This window comes from Parasteatoda tepidariorum, chromosome 7 (assembly GCF_982258835.1).
Source record: "Parasteatoda tepidariorum strain Cologne lab strain chromosome 7, Ptep-v5.0, whole genome shotgun sequence".
NCBI classification, from domain to species: domain Eukaryota; kingdom Metazoa; phylum Arthropoda; class Arachnida; order Araneae; family Theridiidae; genus Parasteatoda; species Parasteatoda tepidariorum.
Window position 1 is genome coordinate 51,140,423 of NC_141761.1, and position 23,812 is coordinate 51,164,234.

The 23,812-nt window shown below is 28.4% G+C and overlaps 1 protein-coding gene across 1 annotated transcript in view; it reads left to right on the forward strand.

Annotated features, from left to right (window-relative positions):
- The first annotated feature begins 2,500 nt into the window (after positions 1 to 2,500).
- LOC107450647 (uncharacterized) overlaps positions 2,501 to 23,812 on the forward strand; it is a 41,514-nt gene continuing 20,202 nt past the window's right edge. Inside the window, exon 1 of the mRNA XM_016066495.4 lies at positions 2,501 to 2,698. Within this exon, the coding sequence (XP_015921981.1) occupies positions 2,688 to 2,698 (11 nt within the window). The 5' untranslated portion in view covers positions 2,501 to 2,687. The remainder of the gene's footprint in view (positions 2,699 to 23,812) is intronic.

Genomic DNA, 23,812 nt, shown 5'->3' on the forward strand with positions numbered 1-23,812 from the left:
ATCTAATACTATACTACTAAAAGAACTTTTCCAAAAAAAAAAAAAAAAATAGCATTGCTGTTAGCATTTTAAAATGACTTTGCATTACCATCGGCTATTTTGTATATTTAAAAAAATTTTATTTAATTTCAAAATGTCATTTTCCTGGCATATCACAAACAATATTTCCAATAATAACTAGCTTCAAAACTTTCCATAAATTTTTCAATGTCATAATTTTTTTTTATTTATCTCAACCGTTGTAAGCATTTCTAAAATGCATGCAGAGGGTATTATTTCCAAAAACTTGGATGAAAATAATTTTTCTCTCTCAATAATTTGTTTGTCACATGAAAATCAGTCATTTTCTTGGTCATTTTTTTTTAGTAATTTATGACCAAAATGGATAGGGCCAGCAGTCAATATCATAGGTTAAGAGATTGATTAGAATACCATCCTATCAGAACATGTCTTATTTCAGGAATAAAAAACCAACTTTCTGCTTCAAAATCTATTTCAAAAAATTTTAAAAGGTGAGTAGGTTTTTATGTTGTCATTTTCCTGTCTTCTTGAAATCATTAAAAGCATAAACTACATAGATTTACCTGAGTTATTTCAAGGAAGCCTGTTGTTTTCTGCGGAAAGTAAACGTCTCAGGCAAAAATTTTAAATTAAAGTTAAATGCTGTAAAATGGCAAATTGTCATTATCCTGGCTGTCATTTTCCTGGCTTATGAATGACAATTACTAGAAATTTTTTTAAACAGTATAATGCTAAGAGGGAAAGCAAATATTAACCTAATACCCAGTTTATGTAAGATTGTAATATGCTTGTATGTAACCAAAGTTATTTATTTATTTAATGATTGATTAGTATACATAATTTTATTCTGTACATATCAACAGCAAAAACACTTTTGATTTTCTTCTACAGTGGATAAAAGAATTAATTTAAACAATTCATGGTCCATCTATCGCAAAGGCTTTAGGTTATTGCTTTTTTTTTTCAAAACGCAGATAGTTTAAATATAAAGGATAAGCTAAGAACATTACTGTACAGTTTAATTCTGTCGTAATCTTTAAACTCTACATGGGTGTATGTATTAAAGAATGTGATAAAGTTGTAAAATAAAATGATTTGAAATATTTTAAATTTAAATAATATAATAAAAAAATTTCTGATGTAAATTAGTATAAAATTAATTTTACTAGGTGGTTTGAAAACATCATGGAGCCTAAAAACAATCAAAGAAAAATAAACTAAGAAAAAAAAACTAGAAGCCGAGAAGAAACGGTATGTTCAAATTGTTCACAATAATTATTTTTGGAATTTATTTACATAAAAAGTTAAAACTAACTTTTCAACTTTGTCTTTTCGAGTTTAAGTTGAGTTACTTACTATTAGCTTAAAATGACTGTTTTCTTAACTTCTAAGCTAATATCTCATTTTCCTGGTATTCAAAATTTGGTGAATTTCTATTTTTTTTTTCTTGAGCAAAGTGACAATAAACTACACTGCTGTCTGTAAGATATTAATAAATGTAACTAAATAAATATACAAAAAAAAATTTAGATTAATTTGAAGACTCTGAATTTTTTTCTCCGAATTGTCATGTTTCCGAAGAATCACCCATTTGCGCTTCTATTTGTATGTTTTGTTATCTGGCAAACTTGTTACGAAAATACAATCATTTTCGAACGATACCGGTATATGTAAATTCTTCTGAATTCGCCGTTCGCTTTATATTTCACACTTTGTATCCTTTTCGCATTTTCTTTTCTATTTTTTGCTTTATTTGTTTTATTTCTACTTTTTTTTACTTAATTTTTTCTATTTTCGTTTTAATTTTTCTTGTGTGCTCGTCACACTTTTGTATTGATATATTTTGCTTCGGCTTAATTAACACAATATTGGAAAGCATCCTTTCTGCAGATATAATTGTGAGAGCTAATGACGAGATAATATGTTTTCATTATTTTTGTTTTCCGGCTTTTTATCTTTACTTTTTTTGAAATAAAAATGATTTTTTAAATATTTAAAAATATTTTAATTTAGTAATTTTTTTCCTTCTTTTTTCATAATTTTTTATTATATATTCCCCCACCCCCCATGTTTCATTCATGTGTTCACATATTCATTCATATATTGATGCTTTTATCTCCTTGCAGAATGACACTTTTTCCAAAAATATAATTACACTAAACTATCTTATTCAGTTATACTATTGACTTCCTACTTAGAAGGTAAGTAAAATCATCGACACTCTTTCATGTGTTGATGCAAATATATTCACGTTGAATAATGTAATTTGCTAAAAACTAATTTTAAAAAAAAACTATCGTATTCAATACATAATAAGTAGTTTTTCTAATTATGGACTTAACCTCTTTGAGCAAATTTATTACGCGATACAAAAAAACAAAACAATTACCCTTTTTTGAGAAGTTCTGTACAGCGCATGCGCCATTGATTATCCAATGACGCGAAGAGGGAAGTCTGCGCGGTAGAACCAAGGAAGGAATCACACCTATTGAAAACAAACAGGTGATCTGCAGATAGTCAGTCGAAATTTTGATACAGGTGATGAACGGATCATGAAGAAAATCTTCAAGGTCGTTCCCTTCACTCATTAGTACTTTTTCACTTCCTTAGGTTTTACTATTTGAGAATATTGTCACTATTCGTAATAGAGTGAGTGATATTTAACTATGGAGAACAGGTTAGTTACTTTTAAGTATGTGAGTTGGATATATTTTAAAGGATTTTTTATAAAGAAAATATAAATGGGCAGTAATTAAAAAAAATTTTTTTTTTCATTATTATATTTTAAATTCCTTTTGTAGAAAAAGAATTGGAAAAAAAAAAGATTGGTTTTTAACAATTGAAAATGGAACAATTTCATTTTAATGTGTGTGTTACGCATATTTTGAAGATTTATTATCAGGAAAATTAATATGAGTAAAAATGAAAATTGAAGATTTCTTTGCTATTTTATAAATTTAATTTTTGGGAGAAAGAAAAGTTATTCAATGTATAGCGATGATAAGCTACGTTTCTAATTAAGTTCTTATGATTGAAACATCCGTATTATTGGCTACATATGAAAAATTTTCTACATATATGGGTTAAGAATATTTTGAGGATTTTATAATAAGAAAAATAAATATGAGTACTTATTCGCTTCGTTTCTAATTACTAAGTAATAGAACCAATAAGATTTTATGAAATAAAAATTAAAGATTTCTTTCTTATTTCATAAGTTTATTTTTGGAGAACTGAAAGTTATTGCAAGTATAGCGATGACGAACTTCGTTTCCAAACAAGTTTATGTTATTGAAGCATTGATAAAATTTGGAAATTTTAGAATTAATATTTAGAATTAATATTTTAAAGCTTTATTATTAGGGAAATAAATATGAGTGGAAATAAAAATTAAAGATTTCTTTATTATTTTATGAATTTATTTTTCGGAGAAAGAGAAAAGTTATAGAATGCATAATAATAACAACATACGTTGGAATTGAATGGATGGTTGCTAATTCTGGAGAAAAGATCCGTTTCTATTTAATCCGTGAGTTAGAAATTTTTTGAAGGTTTATAATTAGGAGAATATAAATATGTCGAAGTTGAAAGTAAAGATTTTGTTAATTTCTTATAATTTAATTTTTCGGAAAAATAAAAATTCTTAATGAATAGCAATTAAAAAAGAAAGAAAAACGTATTGAGATCTTTGTAGTAATTTCTACCAGTATTAGGGTTAGTGAATTACTTTTAAGAACAGGTCAGTTTCTTTTTAGTACATATCTTTGGGTAACTTATGATTAATATAAGAGAAATAGAAATGAGAATAAGGACTTTTTCTTATTATTTCATAAATTTATTTTTCACAATAAAAACTATTGAATGAATGGAAATGACAAAATGTGTTTCAAAGTATTCTTTGTTTCCTGGGTTTTGATTCATTTTTACTCTCAAGAATAGATCCTCCTTTTAAATTATATAAAGTTTAAATCTTAATTTTTAGAAAATTAAAAATTTTCGTTTTTATTATTTTTTAAATTTATTTTTGGAAAAAATAGAGATTAATAGGGATGTTTTAAACTTATTTTTTTTAATTAACGTTAAATAATAATAATGTTTCCATATTATATTTTAAAATTATTTAAATAAATAAACTAAAATAATTTTATTTGAAATTATAAATTATTACACGCTATTCTTCAAATTATGCTTTCCAACGTGAACTTTTTAAATAAGAATGAAATAAAAATAAGCTTATGAATCATTTTTGATAATAATAGAGGAAGTCGAAATTTTAACTTTAATTATTTGAAAATCTTGTATTACTTATAATTTTATTAGCCGTAAACTATTTTAAAATTTGTTTCGAATTTTATTAATTTGATCTTTTTTTGTTATAAGATATATATTTGTCTGCTTTTCAAATTATAAATGACTTACTTAATTCATTAATATGTTAAATTAATTAATCTATTTATAAACAATTTGATGAGATAACTTTATTTTTATTCGAATTATAAGTATGAAATATTTTTTATAACCATTTTGGAATTATCAGGTTAAAAGTTTATTGACATTAACTCGCACATAGTGAATTTTTCTAAACCAAAAATAAAGCTAATAGATGATTGTCTGCAGTATTTTTTAATTTTTTGTATGGCAAACAATCTTTTTTGAATTGCATTAACCTAAAAATTTCTAAAATGACTAATGAGGAGCCTCTCTGTTTAATAGGCTAATTCAAGTCCGCTTATATTAAATTTGAGCTGTTTGTGAAATACTAAATTAGTTTCCAGTTTCGAATTTTTTGTATGACTTTATCTTGTTTTCCTCTTTATATGTTCCTTTTGTTTTATGCAAGTTTTCACAAGTTCATTTATTTATTTGAAATTGGTAAAGCGCTTTTAAACTTTTATGGTATTGGAGGGTTATTAATACCCGAAGTTTTTATGGAGTAATATTATCGTATTTTTTATGTACATCTTTATTGCTATTTGAATCTAAAAATATGCGATCTATTAATACAATAGCAGAAATTTATTTTTTGCAATACGGTTAAGGATTTAATTAAAAAATTTAAAAAATATTTTTAAGACATTTTTCAAAGAAATTTTAATTAAAATATTGATAAATTAAGCATTGATATATTTAAAATAAAACATCTATAATAATGTAAATTTCTAAATTTTTCTCTTAGCTTTATTTTTTTAAACTTTAATAGCAATAATAATTAAATGAAAATATAAATAAAAAATAAGGAATGTTTATTTCGAAATTGTTTCTAGAAAAAACTCCTTTTAATATATAATTCGTCGTTTATATCTAATTCGGCATTAATGAATTCTTTCCAAACCAGGTCTAGCTGTTTAGGAACGCTAATTTCTCATAAAAAATAATTGATTTCAGTCAGTTTTTATCGCTCTTTCGATTATTTCAATTTGTTTTGATTATCTTTAAGCTTCTGAATTTCTCAAACAGTTAGAATTTTTTAATGATGATTTTTATTTTAAATTAATTTACAAGATATATTAATAAATGAAATAATAATTTAGTATCAAAGTTTTTTATTTATCACCAAAATTACATAGTTTTAGTAAAACTGACCAGATAAAAAGAACTCCTTTTGTGGAACATTAAACAAGAGTCGCCATTTCTATTAATTATGCTCTTTATGAGGCAGTAGATGAGCCGATTTTGTGATTAAGTATAGATTGGATTTATATATAGTGATTTTTCTTACATTATAAAAAGATTATTTAAAATATATGGATTTGATATTTTTTAAAATCGTTGCTGAAAAAATCCTCAAACGTAATAAATATTTCTAAACCCTAATCATCAATATTCTTAAATTTCTAAACCCTAATATTTTTATAAAACCGACAGCTAATTAAACCAAATAGATAAATCGATAACGTTTTTAATTAACTATAACAGTATAACAACACTAAAATCATGGAAGAAATTGATGAACAATGATACCACAAAATAATTTGTTTCAGTATAGTTTTGGTAGTTTTAAAATCATAACATAGCATTGTATTATTTTGTTACTTATAATATATGAAGGATTTCATCAAAATTTTTCTTTATTTAAACATAATACACAACAAGAAGAATAGTGTGAAAGTAAATATACATTGTTTTAATGAATAAGCCATTGAATTACTAGGAAAAACAAGCCTTTCTCGTTGGGCCCTTAAGTAATTGAACCGTTTGATCTTTTATAAGAAATGTAAGGAAAAAAAAAACTGTTTACCCACAGACAGTTAATTGTTTTTAATTACTTTCTTGAAAGAACTGATGTTCAAAATTGTCTTGCTATAGTTTTGATTAGGAATGTGTTTTTTTAAGCTACGGTAGAAAAATAGCAACGATATCTGCCTTATTTTCTGATTCAGCTGCATTTTAATAAATAATAATTAATAACAAGATAAAATTAGTAATAACGAAAAAATAAATAGATAACGAAATTTTTAGCTTTTTTTCTATCTGTGTAAAATATTTTTACACAATAAATTATCATTATTTTATGTTAATTACACTTAAAAGAAAAAAATTGTTATTTTTTTTAACCAAAATGTATTTTGTTTTTAAGTTGTGAAGAAATTATTTTAAGCAGCAAGTGTTAATTATTTAGTTTAAGAAATTGCAAAAATTGAATTTTTTAACAAAATGTATATTTTAACGAAATTTTTCTTAGGATCAAAATAGTTGGAAGAGATTATTTAGAAAACATAAGGATTTAATACAAAATAAAAGTTAAAAGTGTTTTTTTTAAAAAATGGATTGAGCTCGTCTACATTCCACGAGTAAAATTAGCATTAGACTTTTTGAAGATTTTCGCAAAATAACAACTATCACTTTTCGAATTGTTAACATCATCTAACGATGTTCTAATTTCTTTGCATTTAAGAAAAGAGCAAAAGAAAAACTACTCCCACCGGAATGGAACTTAATGACTATTATTTCTCCTCTCCGTTTTTTCTCCTCTTTTTTACTACTACGTGCTGGTTGATTTTTCCACTGAATTTCATCTTGTTATCAGTACTTTTAATGTTCCTCAGTCAGCTCAGTTGAAAGACGCTGTCTCACGTTTGCGGAAATGACACCATATAACCTTGGATCGGTCCCTTAAATACCATTTGCACATTTTTTTTTTAAACTGGTGTATTGTTTTCTTTTTGAATACTAGACCATTTGAAACAGCTTATTTCTTACTTCATTGTTATAATATATCGGTTTCAGAAGGTGCGCAAATATTACTATTGGATTTTATAGTTTTTATTTAGTTTTATAAAATTTCCAGTTTATTCTTTTTCTTTTTTGACAGATGTTAGAAGCTTCATCTTCCAACCTATATTTTGTAGTCATACTTCTGGGGGTTTTTTTCACAGCTCTTTTTAAGCTTTTTTCTTCTCTTTTAAACTCGGGGGCGTTATACACGCATATTGAATAAAAATTCCTCTTCTAAATTAAATCGCTGTTAAGCAATATATAAATATTTATAGTACCAAGTATACTCAGTGTTTGTTAGTATGCTTGGTAAATATGATGGAGATTGCAAAAAATGGCACATGTGTAACAGTGTTGTATGATATCAAACAAAACAACAAATTGATTTGGAGTCGAATATGTTTTCCACTATAATGATTCTCAAGTTATTCCCAACCAAAATAATAATAATAATAATAATAATGCTTTATGATGTTTAAAGTGCCCAGAAAAAGATTTTGTTTTATTTTATCTCCTGCGTTCAACAGCCTACCCAATTTTGAGTTTCGACTTCCAATATTAAACTCCGTAGCCTTGTAATTTTTAACCCAATACAGAAGACAAGGGAACTGCTGGATCAAGTATTTCAAGAAATTTACCTTAATGGAGGATTTTTCGAGGGAACTATATCGTATTTACGTAATATGGAGAGGAAAACATCGAAAATCTCCTATGGTTAGCCTGACTGCAAGGAGACCCTAACCCATGATTCATCTACCACTGAAGATATTTCACGTCAGCTCTGTGATTGTTGCGAACCAGGAGCAGAATTCATATTGACCAGCCATATGGGATTCGAACCTGGGTCATCTCATTGAGAGACAAGCTCTCCATCCTCTGAGCCACTGTGGCCCCTGAGTGAATAATTGTAATTGGTTTACGTCAGCATTGTGGTGGATGTTAGTCGGCTGCAGAATTCATATCAACCAGCCAATCACTGGGATTCGAACCCGGGTCGCCTCATTAGGAAGTGAGGGCTCTATCCTCTAAGCCCCCACAGCTCAATAACTGGGGGGTCGCTATTTATTAAAGGATTGCAACCACTGTCTATCTCGGAGGAGTAATTGTAAATATTATGTATATTCCCTCTTTTTCTCTGTATATATGATTATCATATTTTAACGGAAAAAATATGGTTGTGGATTTTTATTTTCCTTCATTTCTAGAGAGATCGTTGCTAAAATAATGTGTCGAATTTGATAAATATTTTTGGTAATTTCTCCCGTAATTAAAGCCTCTGTGATCAATTAAGAAATATAGAAGAAAAACAAATTAATATGCAGTGAAAAAAATACGAAAATACATTTTTGTTTTTTTCCATTCCATGAAGATCCTAACCTAGCAAGTGTTTTTAAAATGATTAATGTTTCTGTCAATTTTTTTCCCATTATCTGTGAAAAAAAATTAATATACAATAAAAAAAAAATTTTTGTTTTCGTTTGATCCAAACCTAACTATTGTATTTAAAATTATTAATGTTTCTTGTAATATTTTTCCTTTTTATCGAAATCCTCATGCTCCTCTATTAAGAAACTGACAAAAAAAAAAAGCTAATATACAATGAAAGAAATACAAAAATAAATTTTTGTTTTCGTTCCTTTTCATAAAGATCCAAATCAAACAAAAGTATTTAAATTTCTAAATGTTTTTGTTAATTTCTTCCTTCATCAAAACCTTTATGTTCCGTTATGAAACATATCAATGAGAAAAGCAAATTAAAATACAATGAAAGAAATACAAGTATACATTTTTGTTTTCATTAATTTCCGTGAAGATCCTAACTTAAGAAATGTATTTAAAATATTAACTATTTCTGCTAACTTTTTCCATTATCAAAATCTGTATACTTTTCTATGAAAAACTAATTAAGAAAATATATATCCAAACCTAACAAATGTATTTAAAATTATTATTGTTTTTTGGTAATTTCGCCCATTATCAGAACTTTTCTGCTCTACTATGAAACATACTAATAAGAAAAACAAATTAAAACCCAAATGAAAGAAATAAAAATCCATTTTTATTTTCATTCATTTCCGTGAAATTCCTTGTCAAACGAAGGTATTAAGATTGATAAATGTTCCTTTCATCGAAACCATCAGTCGAAGCAAAATAATATGGAAATCTAATTCAAAACAAATAGACATTTAAATTGCATGCCAGATTAATAACTCGCAAGAGTTCGCCATTTGGCTTTGTATGTTTTTAAATTTTAAACACGGAAGATAATTTTTGTAATGTGTATGATACTCTGAATAGAATATAAAGTTACTCATTTGCATATTAACTGGAACTTTCAAAGTTCATTAACTTCTTGGCATAAACTTTTGAAGCCATGGGTGTAACAGATGTTTTATTTTCAAAAAAGACAATTTTACTTTCCAGAAAAGTTCCAATTTGTTTAGTTTTCTGAGTTAGTTTCATTTAAACTTTTTAAAAGGCATTCTAGAAAAAGATTACAAATTCTCAAGTAGAGTCTTTTTATTCATGTATTTACTACCTCATTCAATTTAAAATAACTCAATCGGTCAATAACTCAATTTAAAATAATTTTTTTCCCTATCACCCAGAATAAAGTGAATTAATCATTAACAGTACTTGCAATTATTTTTAAGTCTTTCTAATATTAAGCTTATTTCTTAAGAGTGAAACAAAAATTGAAATAAATTACCTTATTTGAATCAATAAACTTGCTCATCGACTGAATATTATTATTGACTCATTAAACAAGTACATCGAGTACATTATCAACTCATGAAGCAGTTTATTGAAATGAAAATACTTTGTAAATTGCGCATTATTGTTTTGCAAAAGCTAAGCGAAAATTAAGATTTATGAAAACAATCACCAATGTTTAATGTGATGCAGATAAAAGACTTGTTATTTTACTAAAATTATGCTAGGCCAGGGCATAAAATTTAAGTTCCATGGATAACACTAAACTAAACTAAACTCAGTGGCGCGACAGCCCACAGAGGGCCAAGGCCTACTGTGCCCATCTGAGTTTCCTTGACCTTGGGCTCTGGGGTTCAGGAGCAGATGTTCCGGTTAGGTGGTCAGCCGAACGCGAAACCCCCAGTGTTTAGTTCTCAATCATGCTTGGTACACATTTATCGACCCACTGAAGGGATGAAAGGCTGAGTCAACCTTGCCTGGCCCGAGGATCGAACCTAGGTCCTGTGGCACAGGAGCGCGAAGCGCTACCACTTAGCCTCCGGGCGTTTCCATAGATAATAGCCAAACTAAAATTTTTATTCTCCTCTATTTTAGATTCTAGAAAAATGTGAGCAATTTTTAAATTGTTATCATATGTAGTATGAAGAAAATTTTTTGGTGGTCTAACTCATAAAGAAATGTAGAAATTTGAAAATCGAAACTTATTTAATGCAATTTTAATAACATTGTCTTATTAAAGGTAATAAGGTTGTCTTAGTATTTCAGTGTTTCTAGATGCAATGGTACTACAGGTGAAAAGTCAGTGATTCAGCTTTTTTGTTTTAAATTAACGGATAATACTGTTATTTGATTTCAAAACATTTCCACAGGCAGCATCATTAAAGTACGATAATCATGAATATACTTGCTCAATTTAAAACTTAACATCTAAAAACACAAAACTTACTCGCTAGCCTTTAATATTTGATCGCCAATGGCGGTCAGCGAGTAGAAATATTTATTTAACTTACGGAAATATTACGCTTTGTGAAAACAATCAGAAGTAAGTAATATGATGCAATTAATTTTCTCACTTAGTATCAAAATAATTAGTCTAAAATTTAATAACTGCAATTCAACATCAAATTATCTGAAGAAAATTCGACGACAAGACTTCGACTTAAAAGATCTAAGTTGATTGAGTACTAAGCTGCTACTTTAATTTTTGTAAGTTTCGAAGGATTATTATAATTAAGATTCCTCAAAAGTTCAGAAACAAGTTAAGGTCATTTGTGAGGCTGACCTTATACTATTTATTATTTAGTAATATTTTTCAAACAATAGTTATTTCCATTTCCATAGTGAATCAAGGTTTCCATCAGTGCATTAATAATTTAATTTCAACAATTACTTTTTGATTTAGTTTACTTCCTGTAATAAATTACTTAGTTAAGAAATGAATGCAAAGTTTAGTGTTATGCATACATCTCAAGGTTGACAGAATCTAATTAAATATGTATGCAATGATAAAGGTCAATGATATAGAATTATAATTTGCGACAATTTTTATCTGCCATCGTGGTCGCAGTTAGGTGATTTGCATATTGAAGTCGGTTATGCATGAATGATTTTAGTAGCGTTAAGAATTAAATTTATTAGGGAAGATAACAACGAAGTGAAAAAAAAAAACGTTTCTTTTTGCATTAAAAAGTGCTGTCATTTTTATTCCTTGAAATCTAGTTTATTATAATGTTTATTTGAATTCATTTACTTATGGGGAGTTACGAATTTAAAAGTAATTATATTTCGGCATGAGATATTTGAATGAATTATTTATATATTTTTTTAATAAATATATGAATTAATATATACTTTCATTAGAAATCTATAACTGCTCAAAAGTCACGTTTCGTTTCTAATTACTAAGTAATAGAATCAATACGATTTCATGAAATCGTATTTTAAACTGAGAATAAAACAAATATTTTCTTTTTGGAACAAGAGAAAAATTTTATTGATTATTTATATTTTTCTTATAAATATATGAATTAATATATACTTTCATTATAAATCAATAACTGCTCAGAAGTCACGCTTCGTTCCTAATTACTAAGTAATAGAATCGATAAAATTTCATGAAATCATATTTTAAACTGAGAATAAAGCAAATATCTTCTTTTTGTTACAAGAGAAGAATTTGAAGAGGTTTCGTCATATTAAATTAAACGAGTCCGAAAATCAAGTTTTAGGAGTTGAAATTTACTCAATCTTTGCACAAAAGCTATTCAGCTTATCGAGGTCACAACTTTTTCTTGAAGTGTCGCAAGTATCAGAATTAAATAAAAAAATAAAAATATGATAAATCATTAAAATACAAGAATACGTAAATCTGAAGCCAGTATCTTAGAGTTTTAAATGTTACGTTTAGTTGCATATTAATACGTATCATGTACCTCTTTAGGAAAAAATTGAGTCTCTTAACAGACCCTTCACAAAATATTTTAGTGTTAAAATGGAATCTTAAAAAATACTTTATAGTTGAACGGGCTTTTGCATATTGTTTTATCGTAAAATTGGACCCTTCACAAAATATTTTATTTTAAAAACGGCCATAGTCATAGTTTTACAACCACTGGAACGATATGGTTTTTGAGTGCGTGGGCTTTTTTTTCCACATAACCTGCCCAGACCCAGAACAAGACCCAGACAGAAAGAAACTGATTCTACAGTAATTTAAGATTTAGATAGTAATTTAGATTATAAATAGAGTTTTTTACTAATTCATAAAAATAAGACGTATTACAAACAGTCTGGACATGCCTCTGTTTAAGATTTTTCATAAAATCAAAAATTAATTCACAAAATTATGACTATTTTTGTTACAAAATTCACAAAATCAGGATTCTATTTTCAAAAAATTCCGAATCCCTCAGCTCAGAAGATTTTTCAAAATTTTTCAAAAAGAAGTTTGGAAAAACCAATGCTCATATATTTAAATGTGAAACGTTCTATAAAAATGTACACATATGATTAATAAAGATTGTGCTACATGTAACTGATGTACGATGTACACAAATTTGATTGCGCTGGTACCTCAATCTAATTCTTAATCTCGGTATTATAACTATTATTAATAAAAAAAATAATACAAGAATCGATAAAAAAAATTTATTTTATGGATTCGGTAAATCTTACATTAAAAATACTCTTTTAATCGGAAAACAATTAAATTATTGTAATACTCGTATAAAACGACGTTTAAAAATCAGTAGAATATTTCCGTTATTAAAAACCAGAATTACTATATAATATTCGTTATATAATATATATTTAAAAATTATATGATACATAATATGTGTGGAAAAATTTTATATTTTATATATAAAAAAATATAATATAATGTATATATATATATATATATAAATATTTCGTTTTTTTTCTCCAATACGCAATTATTTATATAAGTAATTTAAGCATGAAAATTGGCACGCTATTAAAGCATTTATTCTGAAGGGGTTTGACATTTTAAATTGAAAGTTTTGGCATTTGAAATTAAAAAAGTTCACACGTTTTTAACTTTAAATTGTGAAAGATTTCAGCGCGTTTTAAGCTAGAGAAACGTAAAACGTGTGTAGGACTTCCATTTAGACTTTTATATGTTTCCGAAAGACGGTTTCACAAAATTTCACCATTGCCGGTTTCACAAAATTTCATTGATAAGTATTTGTAGTTGGCCTTTTCTTAAAAATATTTGAGGGATTTAAAAAAGACTGATTCTTAATTTTAAGAAGTAAATTAACTGTATTTTCAGACTAAGAAATAAAAAAACCCTAATATTTTCGGTTTCAAAACAAGGAAATACGGATTTTTAAAGCTTAAAAAAATTTTATGAACTAAATAACAATTGTAAAATTATTTTGCTTCAGAACAAAATTATTTATTTCCGTTAGATTATTAAAATATCAATTCAAAAAATGAGAATAAAAATAGAATAATATTTCTGAAAATACTAAGTTATAAGTTTGGTCTAAGTCATCATTTAATCACCTTTTATTGCGACTAAAAATGCAAAAAATAACGTATAGCGTAATATTACTCGTATTTGGTAATTGCAACACAAAAAAGTTTTAAAAAAAACATGAAGTCAATCATTAAAGCACATTTTTGTTAGAACAGCAACACTTCTGTCACGATTTTCTACTGACCTTTTCTGGTCTTTAAAACGTTCTTAATTGATACAATAATCACAATCTTCTCCATCATATTGACAACGTAATTTTAACTTTTAATCAATCATTTGGCATCAATTCTATTTTTATACGCTACGAAGGAAAAAAAGGCTAACTTTCACTCTTTAAGTTGGCACTCTTTGACCTCACTGACATCATGGAAGAGTTGTTGACCCACATGGGGTGACAAATCCTTATGTATTCAAGGCGCGACTCTCACCTTGGGTTTCCTAATGGTCATGAAAACATTGCCAATACGTTTTATATCCCTCCCCATGTATCCAGGGTTGCAAAAAGGGCTATTTGTAATAAGTAATAATAATTCCTCTAGGCTATTATTCTGATGAACAGAAATTGATTTTTACAAACGAAAGAATTTCATCTCCTAATTATCTCCGTCATTTCAAATTCAAAAATGAGATTGTGTTTCAGAACTTATTTTAATTTGTTATGAAGTAGTTCGTAGCAGCAATTTAGCTGTTTTGGGACAGTTTGAAATAAAGTTTAAATTTGAAGTTTCTGGAGCAATTTTATCTGAAATTTTCATCAGGTATTATTTTTTTATATTTATAAGTGCTGCATGAATAAGAAACTTGCATAGCAATTAGGTTTTATTTAGCTTTTAAGCAGCTATGGATTAGCCAGAACCTATTAGTTGTATTTTGTAATTTCCTAATAAAAATAAAAAGTGATATTGAAAAATATAATTTTAATTACAACTAAAATTAAAGTTATTTTAAAAATATAAAGTTAATAAAATTAGGAAACATTAAATATTGCCCCAATTTTAAAAATTAATAAGTTTGAACGAAATTGTAAATCAACTAATTTTTGATTCACCTAATTTTTCTGCAGCTTAGGGCGTTTGTCCAGTTCGTCCCTTTAATTTATTTTTTGCTTCAAAGAAGAAAAAAAGGTCGGTACCAGATTTGTGAGACTTAGAAATGTTTAAACATCGATATGAATTTATTGAGCAATTAATAGATCTTCCAAACTCAACAATATTCAAAGCAGCATTAGTCCTCACTGCGGTTAATGAGAACACCAGGTTTCATTACCAGCCAGGAAAAGAAGATCCTTTGTTGAAAGACCTTCCTATATTCTACACAAATGAACATAACAAATGGAGCAATAAATCAGATATTAAATAAGCAATCCTGAGAAGATGAATCGATAATATATTACTTGATTAATTACTTGATTTTTGAAAGAGATGAAGTTTTTAATTAAGCAATAAATCAGATAAATAAACGAAAGCTTTAGACTGAGAAGTTATACAAAAAATACCAAGCCATTATCTTATAAGTTAATTAAATTGCCTTAAGTACTTAAAATCGAAAGCACTGTTCCGGCAGTAAGCTCCTAACGGTTGCAGACGAATTCTGTTTAAAGACGAGAACATTTTTAATTTTGAAGCTATTTTTAGCCAAAAATATGTTCCCTCAGGGAGTGCTAAAGAAACTAGAGAGAGCAAAATTTGGCAATTTGCTCTCAGAGAGCTTTCATGATAGTTTCAGAGAGTGTCAACTATAAAGACGTGAAAGAGATTCACTTACAACGAAAATAGTGAGAACTACAGCAAAAGTTTATCAGGACACTGTCTTAGAATCGATGATGATGCCCGTGAATTCAACGAAGACTGACGGGCGGTTGGACTTTTTTAACAGGACTCTGCTCATAAGGTGAAGACTATCCAGCTATGGTCGAAAAAGAATGTGCAAGAGCAAAGATTAGCGATCTACAGTCCGGATTCAAATTCACCCATCCTTAAATTGTGTTCTATATTGGAAGCAAAAGTGTGCCAAACACGACTTCCTAATTTGAAAACTCTTAAGCATTCTTTATGGAAAGCTGAGATGGAAATTTCCATGGAAAAAGCGCGTGCCTTAGTAGATAGTAGCCAGTAAGACTTAAAGCATGTGTTATAATTTTGGCGATTAAAAAGGTAGTAACTTTAAAGAAAAGGTGAAATGTGATAAAATTAAAGTAAAAGCAAAGCTGTAAGAAGATTTATTTGTAAATTTAATTACAAAATATTTATTTTAACTGTTTTATAATTGAATCAAAATTTAAGACAGGACGAGATAATTCAGAAGAAAATTTTGGGTGTCGATATTGAAGTCATTTTGAAAGACAAATAGATTCCATCAATGATCCAATCTCTAAAATACACATATTTTATTGTGTGTTGAGTTGTTTGCAAGTTTGGCTTTCTTTCGAATAACAGAAGTTTCATAAATTGTTTAATTTACAGCTATATTTATAAACAATGCCATATAAATAACCTTATCTTTTATGTTGGTGGTAAAATAAATCAGTATCAACGCAATGTTTAAAAGGTCTGTCTTTAAAAATCGTTTATTTTCGCTTATTACATTATTTCTGAGTTATTTTTATTTCGCGTGTATTTCTCATTACATGATTCAATTTCACGAAATTATGTTACATCAAATTCTGTACTTTTATAAAAGTAATCTTTTTTTCCTAGACTGCAACAAGAATGTTCAAAACTGCTGCGATTTTGATAGGTAATAAGTTGTTAAATTATTTAAATGTCTTAATCTGAAATAACTGTTTAGAAAAGTTTATAGCACACAGTTCAGATCTCACGCTCTCGGAAAGTCATAAAATTTTTCAGTTCAGGATTACCAGATTAGATAGGAAAGATTTTTTTTTATTCAAATATGTTCTTTTTACTTAAATTAATCCGTGAATAGAGTATTAAATAATTCGTGAGAATTCCTATTGCATCTTTTTCCTTTTGCACCTTTAGCTCGTGAACCATGTTGGAATTCCATTAAAATAACTGCCATTTTGATAAACACAATTTTTTGAAAGCAGTTTTACGATATGATTTTCCTTATATTTTATTTTATAACCGGCATTGTACAGCCGACCCAATTTTCCGTTTACGGCTACCAAAGTTCAACTTCGTATCCTTCTAACTTTGAACCCAATCCAGAAGATAAGGAAACCCCTGGATCAAGCATCAATCAAGCTAGCCTTCCTGGAGGACATTTTAACGAAGCTAGCACGAATTTGCGTTACATGGAGAGAAATGTCCCGAAAAACTCCGACGGTCCACTCGACTGCAAGGGGATTCTAACCTATGATTCGGCCACCACTGAGGATATTTTATGTCAGCACTGTAGTGGGTGCGAGCCGGGAGTAGAATTCAAATCGATCAGCCGACGCTGGGATCGAATCTGGTTCTCCTCATTGGGAGGCCAGCGCTTTATCTCCTGAATCACCTTGGCTTCCTACGATGTGATTACTTTGTCTTATAACCGTCGTTGAACTGTAGACCCAAATTTGAGTTTACGTCTACCAATGTTTAACTCCGTAGCCTTGTAATTTTGAACCCAATCCAGAAGACAAGGGAACTCCTGGATCACTACCCTCAGAGGTATTGATTTGTTATGGGAATATGGATTTCGTGAAGCTGACAGATTTTAACGTGCACCAGTCACCATTTAATACACTGGGATTCGTTGGCTGGCTGGATTTGAACTCCCGTTCTTTCAAACACGAGTCCAACGCCCTACCAAGCAGGCTATACTTGCCCTTTACGATGTGATTAGAAAAATAACATTTTCTTTTTTAAAAAAATGATTTAAAGTTTTACGCTAGAAAGACTGGACATTACCTAGAAGTTTAGACCTTCCCAGATTACTTGAGTGTAGATCAATTAGACAACCAAAATCTTAAAGTGTAATCACAATTAACTTAATAAAAGCATATTTGTTCATTGAATTTCTATAGTATTTCATTTTATTTTGTTAGTGAAAATATTTTATTAACAAAACACTGGATTTTCAATTATACGAATACATTAATTTCTTAGATAATTGAGTTTCCTTTTCTCTATAGACAATAATTTCAGATATATTGAAATACTTTCTTCAAATGAAAATGGGGTACCTAAACTACATGGAGTTATGTGATACGTATCAAAATATCCAAATTGCCGATCTGGATTCTCCCCTTGATTCTAGGTAGAAGATTCTATATAACTATTAGGCTAACACATGAATAATTAAATAAATACTTAAATTGGATCAAATTATGAAAGGTCAGAAATTATTAACACTTTCAATAAGCTGTTTTTCGAATTACAGAGCAACAGAAAGTGAGGGAGATCAAATGAGCCCCTTCTCTTTGTTTAGTTCTAAGTATTAGTTTTATTTTTAAGTGACTGAAAGTTTATTGAAACTTTAAATCTTTCTAATCAAGTCCCTCCTTTTTTTATTAGATTTGCCTATTTTATTTTTTTAACCATAAGCTTCACATTTCCAAGATTTTCTGTGTATTGTATTGTATTTTAAACGATTGACCAATGTATTGTTGTAAATTGATTAATACTTAATTAAGTGATAAATTTTTCAGAAATTCGTTTTATTTTTTTTTTTTTTTTTTTTATTCTTTTTTTTATTTGGAAGTAGAATTCTGATGAGTGTAAAGGTCGGACTGAGCGTGTTTGAAACATAAATTCTTCAAATATATTCAACAATTACCACTATAAAAAAAATCTGTAAAATACGTCTGCAAAACAAATACGAAAAAAATGATTGATTAGATTGTTTATGATTCTTTGTTTCGATTTCGAACTAAAAACTTTACCGAATTGGAAAACTTTAATGTTATTTAAGGGCTTTAGGATTGAGCAAATGTTTGCATTTCTTTTTCCATCGACTTAAAGAATTTATTTAACTCTTCGATCTTTTTGTTGCTTTTGTAAAAGTCACTGACAGTGAGCTTTTTGTATTTATCATTCTCGATAATTTTGATATGTTTGTTAAGGTTTTTGCCTTCATTATTTGTCAGACGAGTGGTAGCGATTTCAAATAAATGTGTTTTTTTTTTAATCGTTTGAGAGAATTGGTTTCATAAATTAAATAAAATGGAATTTCTATTTTTTAGTTATTAAAAGTTGTTTTGAATAGATAGTCATCAATACATTTTTATGAAGCGAATGAACTAATATTAAACTGTGATTTAAGAAGTATATAATGCATTTACGTACATTGCACTAAAGTTAAACATTTGAAATTTTAACAAAATTTCCACTCAAAGTTCTGAATTTACTTTTATGAATAGAGTTTAACACCTTATATTGTGTGATTTTGTTATTATTTAAGTAAACCATATTAGAAAATTTACGATTTACGATTAGAAAATTTACGATGTATTTGGTAATTATTAAAACTATGCCAATATTTTTATAGCGACACTGTGGAAATAAGTGTCCGGCAGCTCCTCAAAAGCGGCATTGTGCCAGAGAAAATTTTTTGAGAGTGGTAAATTTTGACTATCATGAGTTGGACGCGTGCAATAGAATCATGTCGAGTAATGTTGAATACAGTTAATATCTATTTGACAAAACGCGTTTTCCTCAAAATAACTTAAGACCACCAAGAAGGACAACAAATAATAATAAATAAGTAAATAATTGAAGCTATTTAAACTTTCATAATCATAAGAATGCAACTTTTTTTGCAATAGATTATTTTCTATAAATTGTGTAAGTGGCGACAATTTTCTATTATTTAGGATTCTATATATGAACTGTTTAGGTTTTAGTATACGGTAATAAATGAAAAATCGTTTATTATAAAGAGAGAAAATGAAAAATCCCTTTAACATAATTCATTTTTTATGTTTTTGAGAAATAAACAGCAGTCTGCTGACTAATTTATTACCGAATAACCTTTTTTGAGCATTTCAAAATAGACCTCAAAGGCTCTCTACCAATTAATGACAAATAGAATTGTAGATGAGGAAAAAAATATTAACTATTAAAGAACCGAGTTGTCAGCATTACTGAATTAACTCCCTTTAGATTTGAACATAACTTTTTATGCTTTCTAATGAAGCTCATTTGGAGAAAAATTATAGTCATTTTCTTATACTCATTTTCATCTCTTGATGTCCAATTCTATATCTTGATAGCTGAAATCATAACGATGAGCAAACTGATTGCTTATGCTGCTTATGGTGATACTATAATGAGTTTTACTATTCCATTACATTTGCTTACTAATTGCAACTTAAAGAATAAAATCTTGACATGCTGTTGAAAAATACTCCTTAATTAACGCTTCGCCTTCTTCACTCAATTTAATCGCCGTCTTGAAATATTCAGTAAAATGTACTTTTTCTTTGCTAGTAGATGAAGATAATCATTATAGACTATTTTCCATGTCTAAGTTTATTGCCCACTGACACATTTGCTTTATGCGCGAGAAGTTGACAAACTAATTGCCCCTCATCGTAGTCTTTTCACAACTCTTTCAATTATTATTCGCTAAAAAAGTAGATCCGTAAAGCTTCTTTTTATGTTGTTGTTTTATAGCCATATGCTGTTTGGCATACCAACTTGGCGTCGTCGAGGAAGATTAAGCCAGTCTAAGAATGTGTCATTGGCGGTGTTCTAAATCAGAAAATATAATGAGGCGTGGAAAACAGCCTATTATAAAACGTTGAACGTTATAATTATTATGTTGGATATAAGCTACGTGGTTGACCATTTCACTCATATTTGGGGGAAAAATCAGCTTATTGTGCAGTCATTCTTAAAGACAAATTACATCTCCCATGAAAGCTTTTTATTTTTTTCATTACTTGAAATAAGAAAAAAAAATTCACTAAAAGAAATATCATAATTCACTGAAAACTAATCATTGAACTCGGAAAGGCGAAAATCCTTTTTCTATTTTTTTATTTTTATGTTTAATGAGTTTGGTTTACTTATAAATATCAATCAGTGAGATGAATTTCATTCATTTATTTTTGGAACAATATAATTTGTTTACCAAAAGATCTGACGAATGAAAAAAAATCAAGAATAGGCTCTATTATGTTTTGTTTCAAATGCCGCGTGCAAGCTATTATTGATGATTTAGTTTACATATCAGGTATTTTACGTCTGACTTTTAATAATATATGACCTTATTGGCTATGGCATAAACCAGTAAAGTGATCAATATGTTTGAAAGAACGTTTAACGAGTGATTTTACCAAGATCTGAGTTTTACGGAATCATCTATGAATTTTTTGAAGCTAAATATGAAGTACCACAGAATAATATACAACGTAACAGTGAATTTTTTAACAACATTTGCTTAAAAAATGTTAAAAAAAATTAATAATTGTATTAAATTTTAAATTTGAAACTATTCAGGAAAAAGTAATTTTTTTAAAGTGTTTTTAAAGTGACTGATTTCTGGAGAAGTCTCGACTTCGCTCCTCGTGTAGATGAATTTCTCGTTCAAATATTTTATGTGTGCAGATTGCAGATAAAATATACAAAAGGAATAAAATAACCTAGTAAAAAAAGGTAGTGGATTTCTTTAAAAATAGTTTCGCCGCTTTAAATAACTGTCTTTAAAAAAATTGACATCCAAAAAAGCTTGTGCTGCTGACTGTTTGGTGGATTAGTACTATCATCTGCAATTTGAGTTGCAATAGATGTGGCAAAGCCATTACCCTAGCAACAACTTTATATTGGCCTGAGCTGGGCTCAAAATTGACTTAATATAACTCCAAAAAGAACATGCACTGAGGGACCAATATTAGGGTGTCTATATTTTTCAATATTGGTCACAATGATCGTAGCTTATTTGTGTCAGAAGTAACCCGTAAGCAGAAAAGAAGTATATACACTGGTGGACAAAATTAAGAGATGGAAGACATTTTCCCAAATATCTAAAAAAATACTGAATATAAATAAATGAAATTTGGTATGGATATAGCTTATTCCATGATAATAAGGTATGCAAAACAAAAATGAAAGTGCAAGACCTATTGCCAATAAATCCAATGTTGTCTGAACTTAAGGATAAAAGATGACGATAAAAGTGAGGCTTGTACAGTGTGTGTTGCCTCTAGTATGGTGTATGGTCACCTCTGACAGACCGACAGCATGCACAACGAGTACGCATGCTGTTAATAAGGGAATTAAGGAGGACTTGATAAAGACCCTCCCATTCTTCCACCAGAGCAATTTTTAACTCCAGAATGGTTCTGGGGGAGGTTGGCGAATCGCAATAGCTCTCCCAAGAGCATCCCAAGCATGTTCAATAGGATTCAGGTCAGGGGATTTGGCTGGCCGATCCATTCGCTGAATATCCTCACTTTCCAGATGCTCATCAACCATGAGAGCCCTATGTGGTAGCGCATTGTCGTCCATAAAAATGAACTCAGGGCCAACAGCGCCCCTGAAAAGACGCACATAGGGCTCTAGGACCTCCTGCCTGTACCTCTGGGCATTCACGGAACCACTGTCAAACACATGGAGCGGTGTGCGGGTATCTTGCATGTGCGAATGAATGTGCGAAAATGCTTTCCATCTCTTAATTTTGTCCACCAGTGTACTATAAAAGCAAATAACACATTGTTTAGAAAAGTTACCACTTGTTTTTTACTATCCGGGTATAGCTCCATCCGAATATTCACTATTTTTTTTAAATTTAATTTTCTCTTTCTATGAATGACTATGTAGGTCTATCAGGTCAGTCACATTTCTGATGATGTGACACAGGTCATGCGAAAAATTTCTTTGTTTACGGACAAGAATATTTACAAACGCGATATTTTTAATCTTGTATCTTTTTTAGACATATAATTAAAGCTGAAATTGATTATTTTTCTGTATAATATGAAATTTTACGAAATTAGGGGATCATAATTTTTTTTATTGAAAAGTACTACGTCATGAACATTTATGCACGTTCATACGTTACACTACAAGTTTAAACAATAAATAGTCTAAATAATATCACATTCGTGTCATTGATAGTGTTGTACTTATAATATCTTCTGTTTACTCTAATTTAAAAACAAGTCTAATTTAGATACTTACGTCAAAATTACGTTGTATCTCAATTACTTTGCATCGATTAACTTTCACTTAAATATTTTCTGTTGCGTTTTTGTAAGATTTAAATTTTTTGTCAACGAATAATTGTTCTTATAATTCTCAATAAAAAATATTTATTTATTTTGAATTAAACGAAAATCTTAAAATAATAATTATTTTTTTTGAAAAACTAGTTTTGTATGAATTTTAGTAAGTTATTATTATTATTTATTTGTAAGTTTTAATACCAAGAACATAATACAATATTTATACCATAAGCTACGGAAGAATAATTAAAATTAATTTTTCTTTGTGTCACTATAAAATATTATAATCCTTTTACATAAATGTAATGCATCTTGAATGTGAAAATTACATAAATTTTAGCTTAGATTTTATAGTTGTAACTTGATTATCAGAGAAGTTATACGTAAAAAAAATTTTCAACTACCATAAGAATTTTTGAAATTAAAATAAAAAAGGCTTTTTGAGGAAAAATGCACAATTAATATAGCATGATGAATTAACATATTTTTAATGAAACATGTTTTAGCCACACAAAAATCGTGACATTTCCAATCGCATAGCTTACATAAGCAAATTCAGATTGTATTCTACTTTATCAAGTTGTAACATTACTATTCTTATTCTTTTTTATAGTAGCTGTAAGAAAATAAGTCAAACGTGACAATCTTGGAAAAATTCTTCTTTTATTGAAGTTCAAATTTTGAACCATTAAGAAGCGTTAATAGAGAAAGCCGAGTTTGCCACCCGTTACGGGTACAGACAAAATATT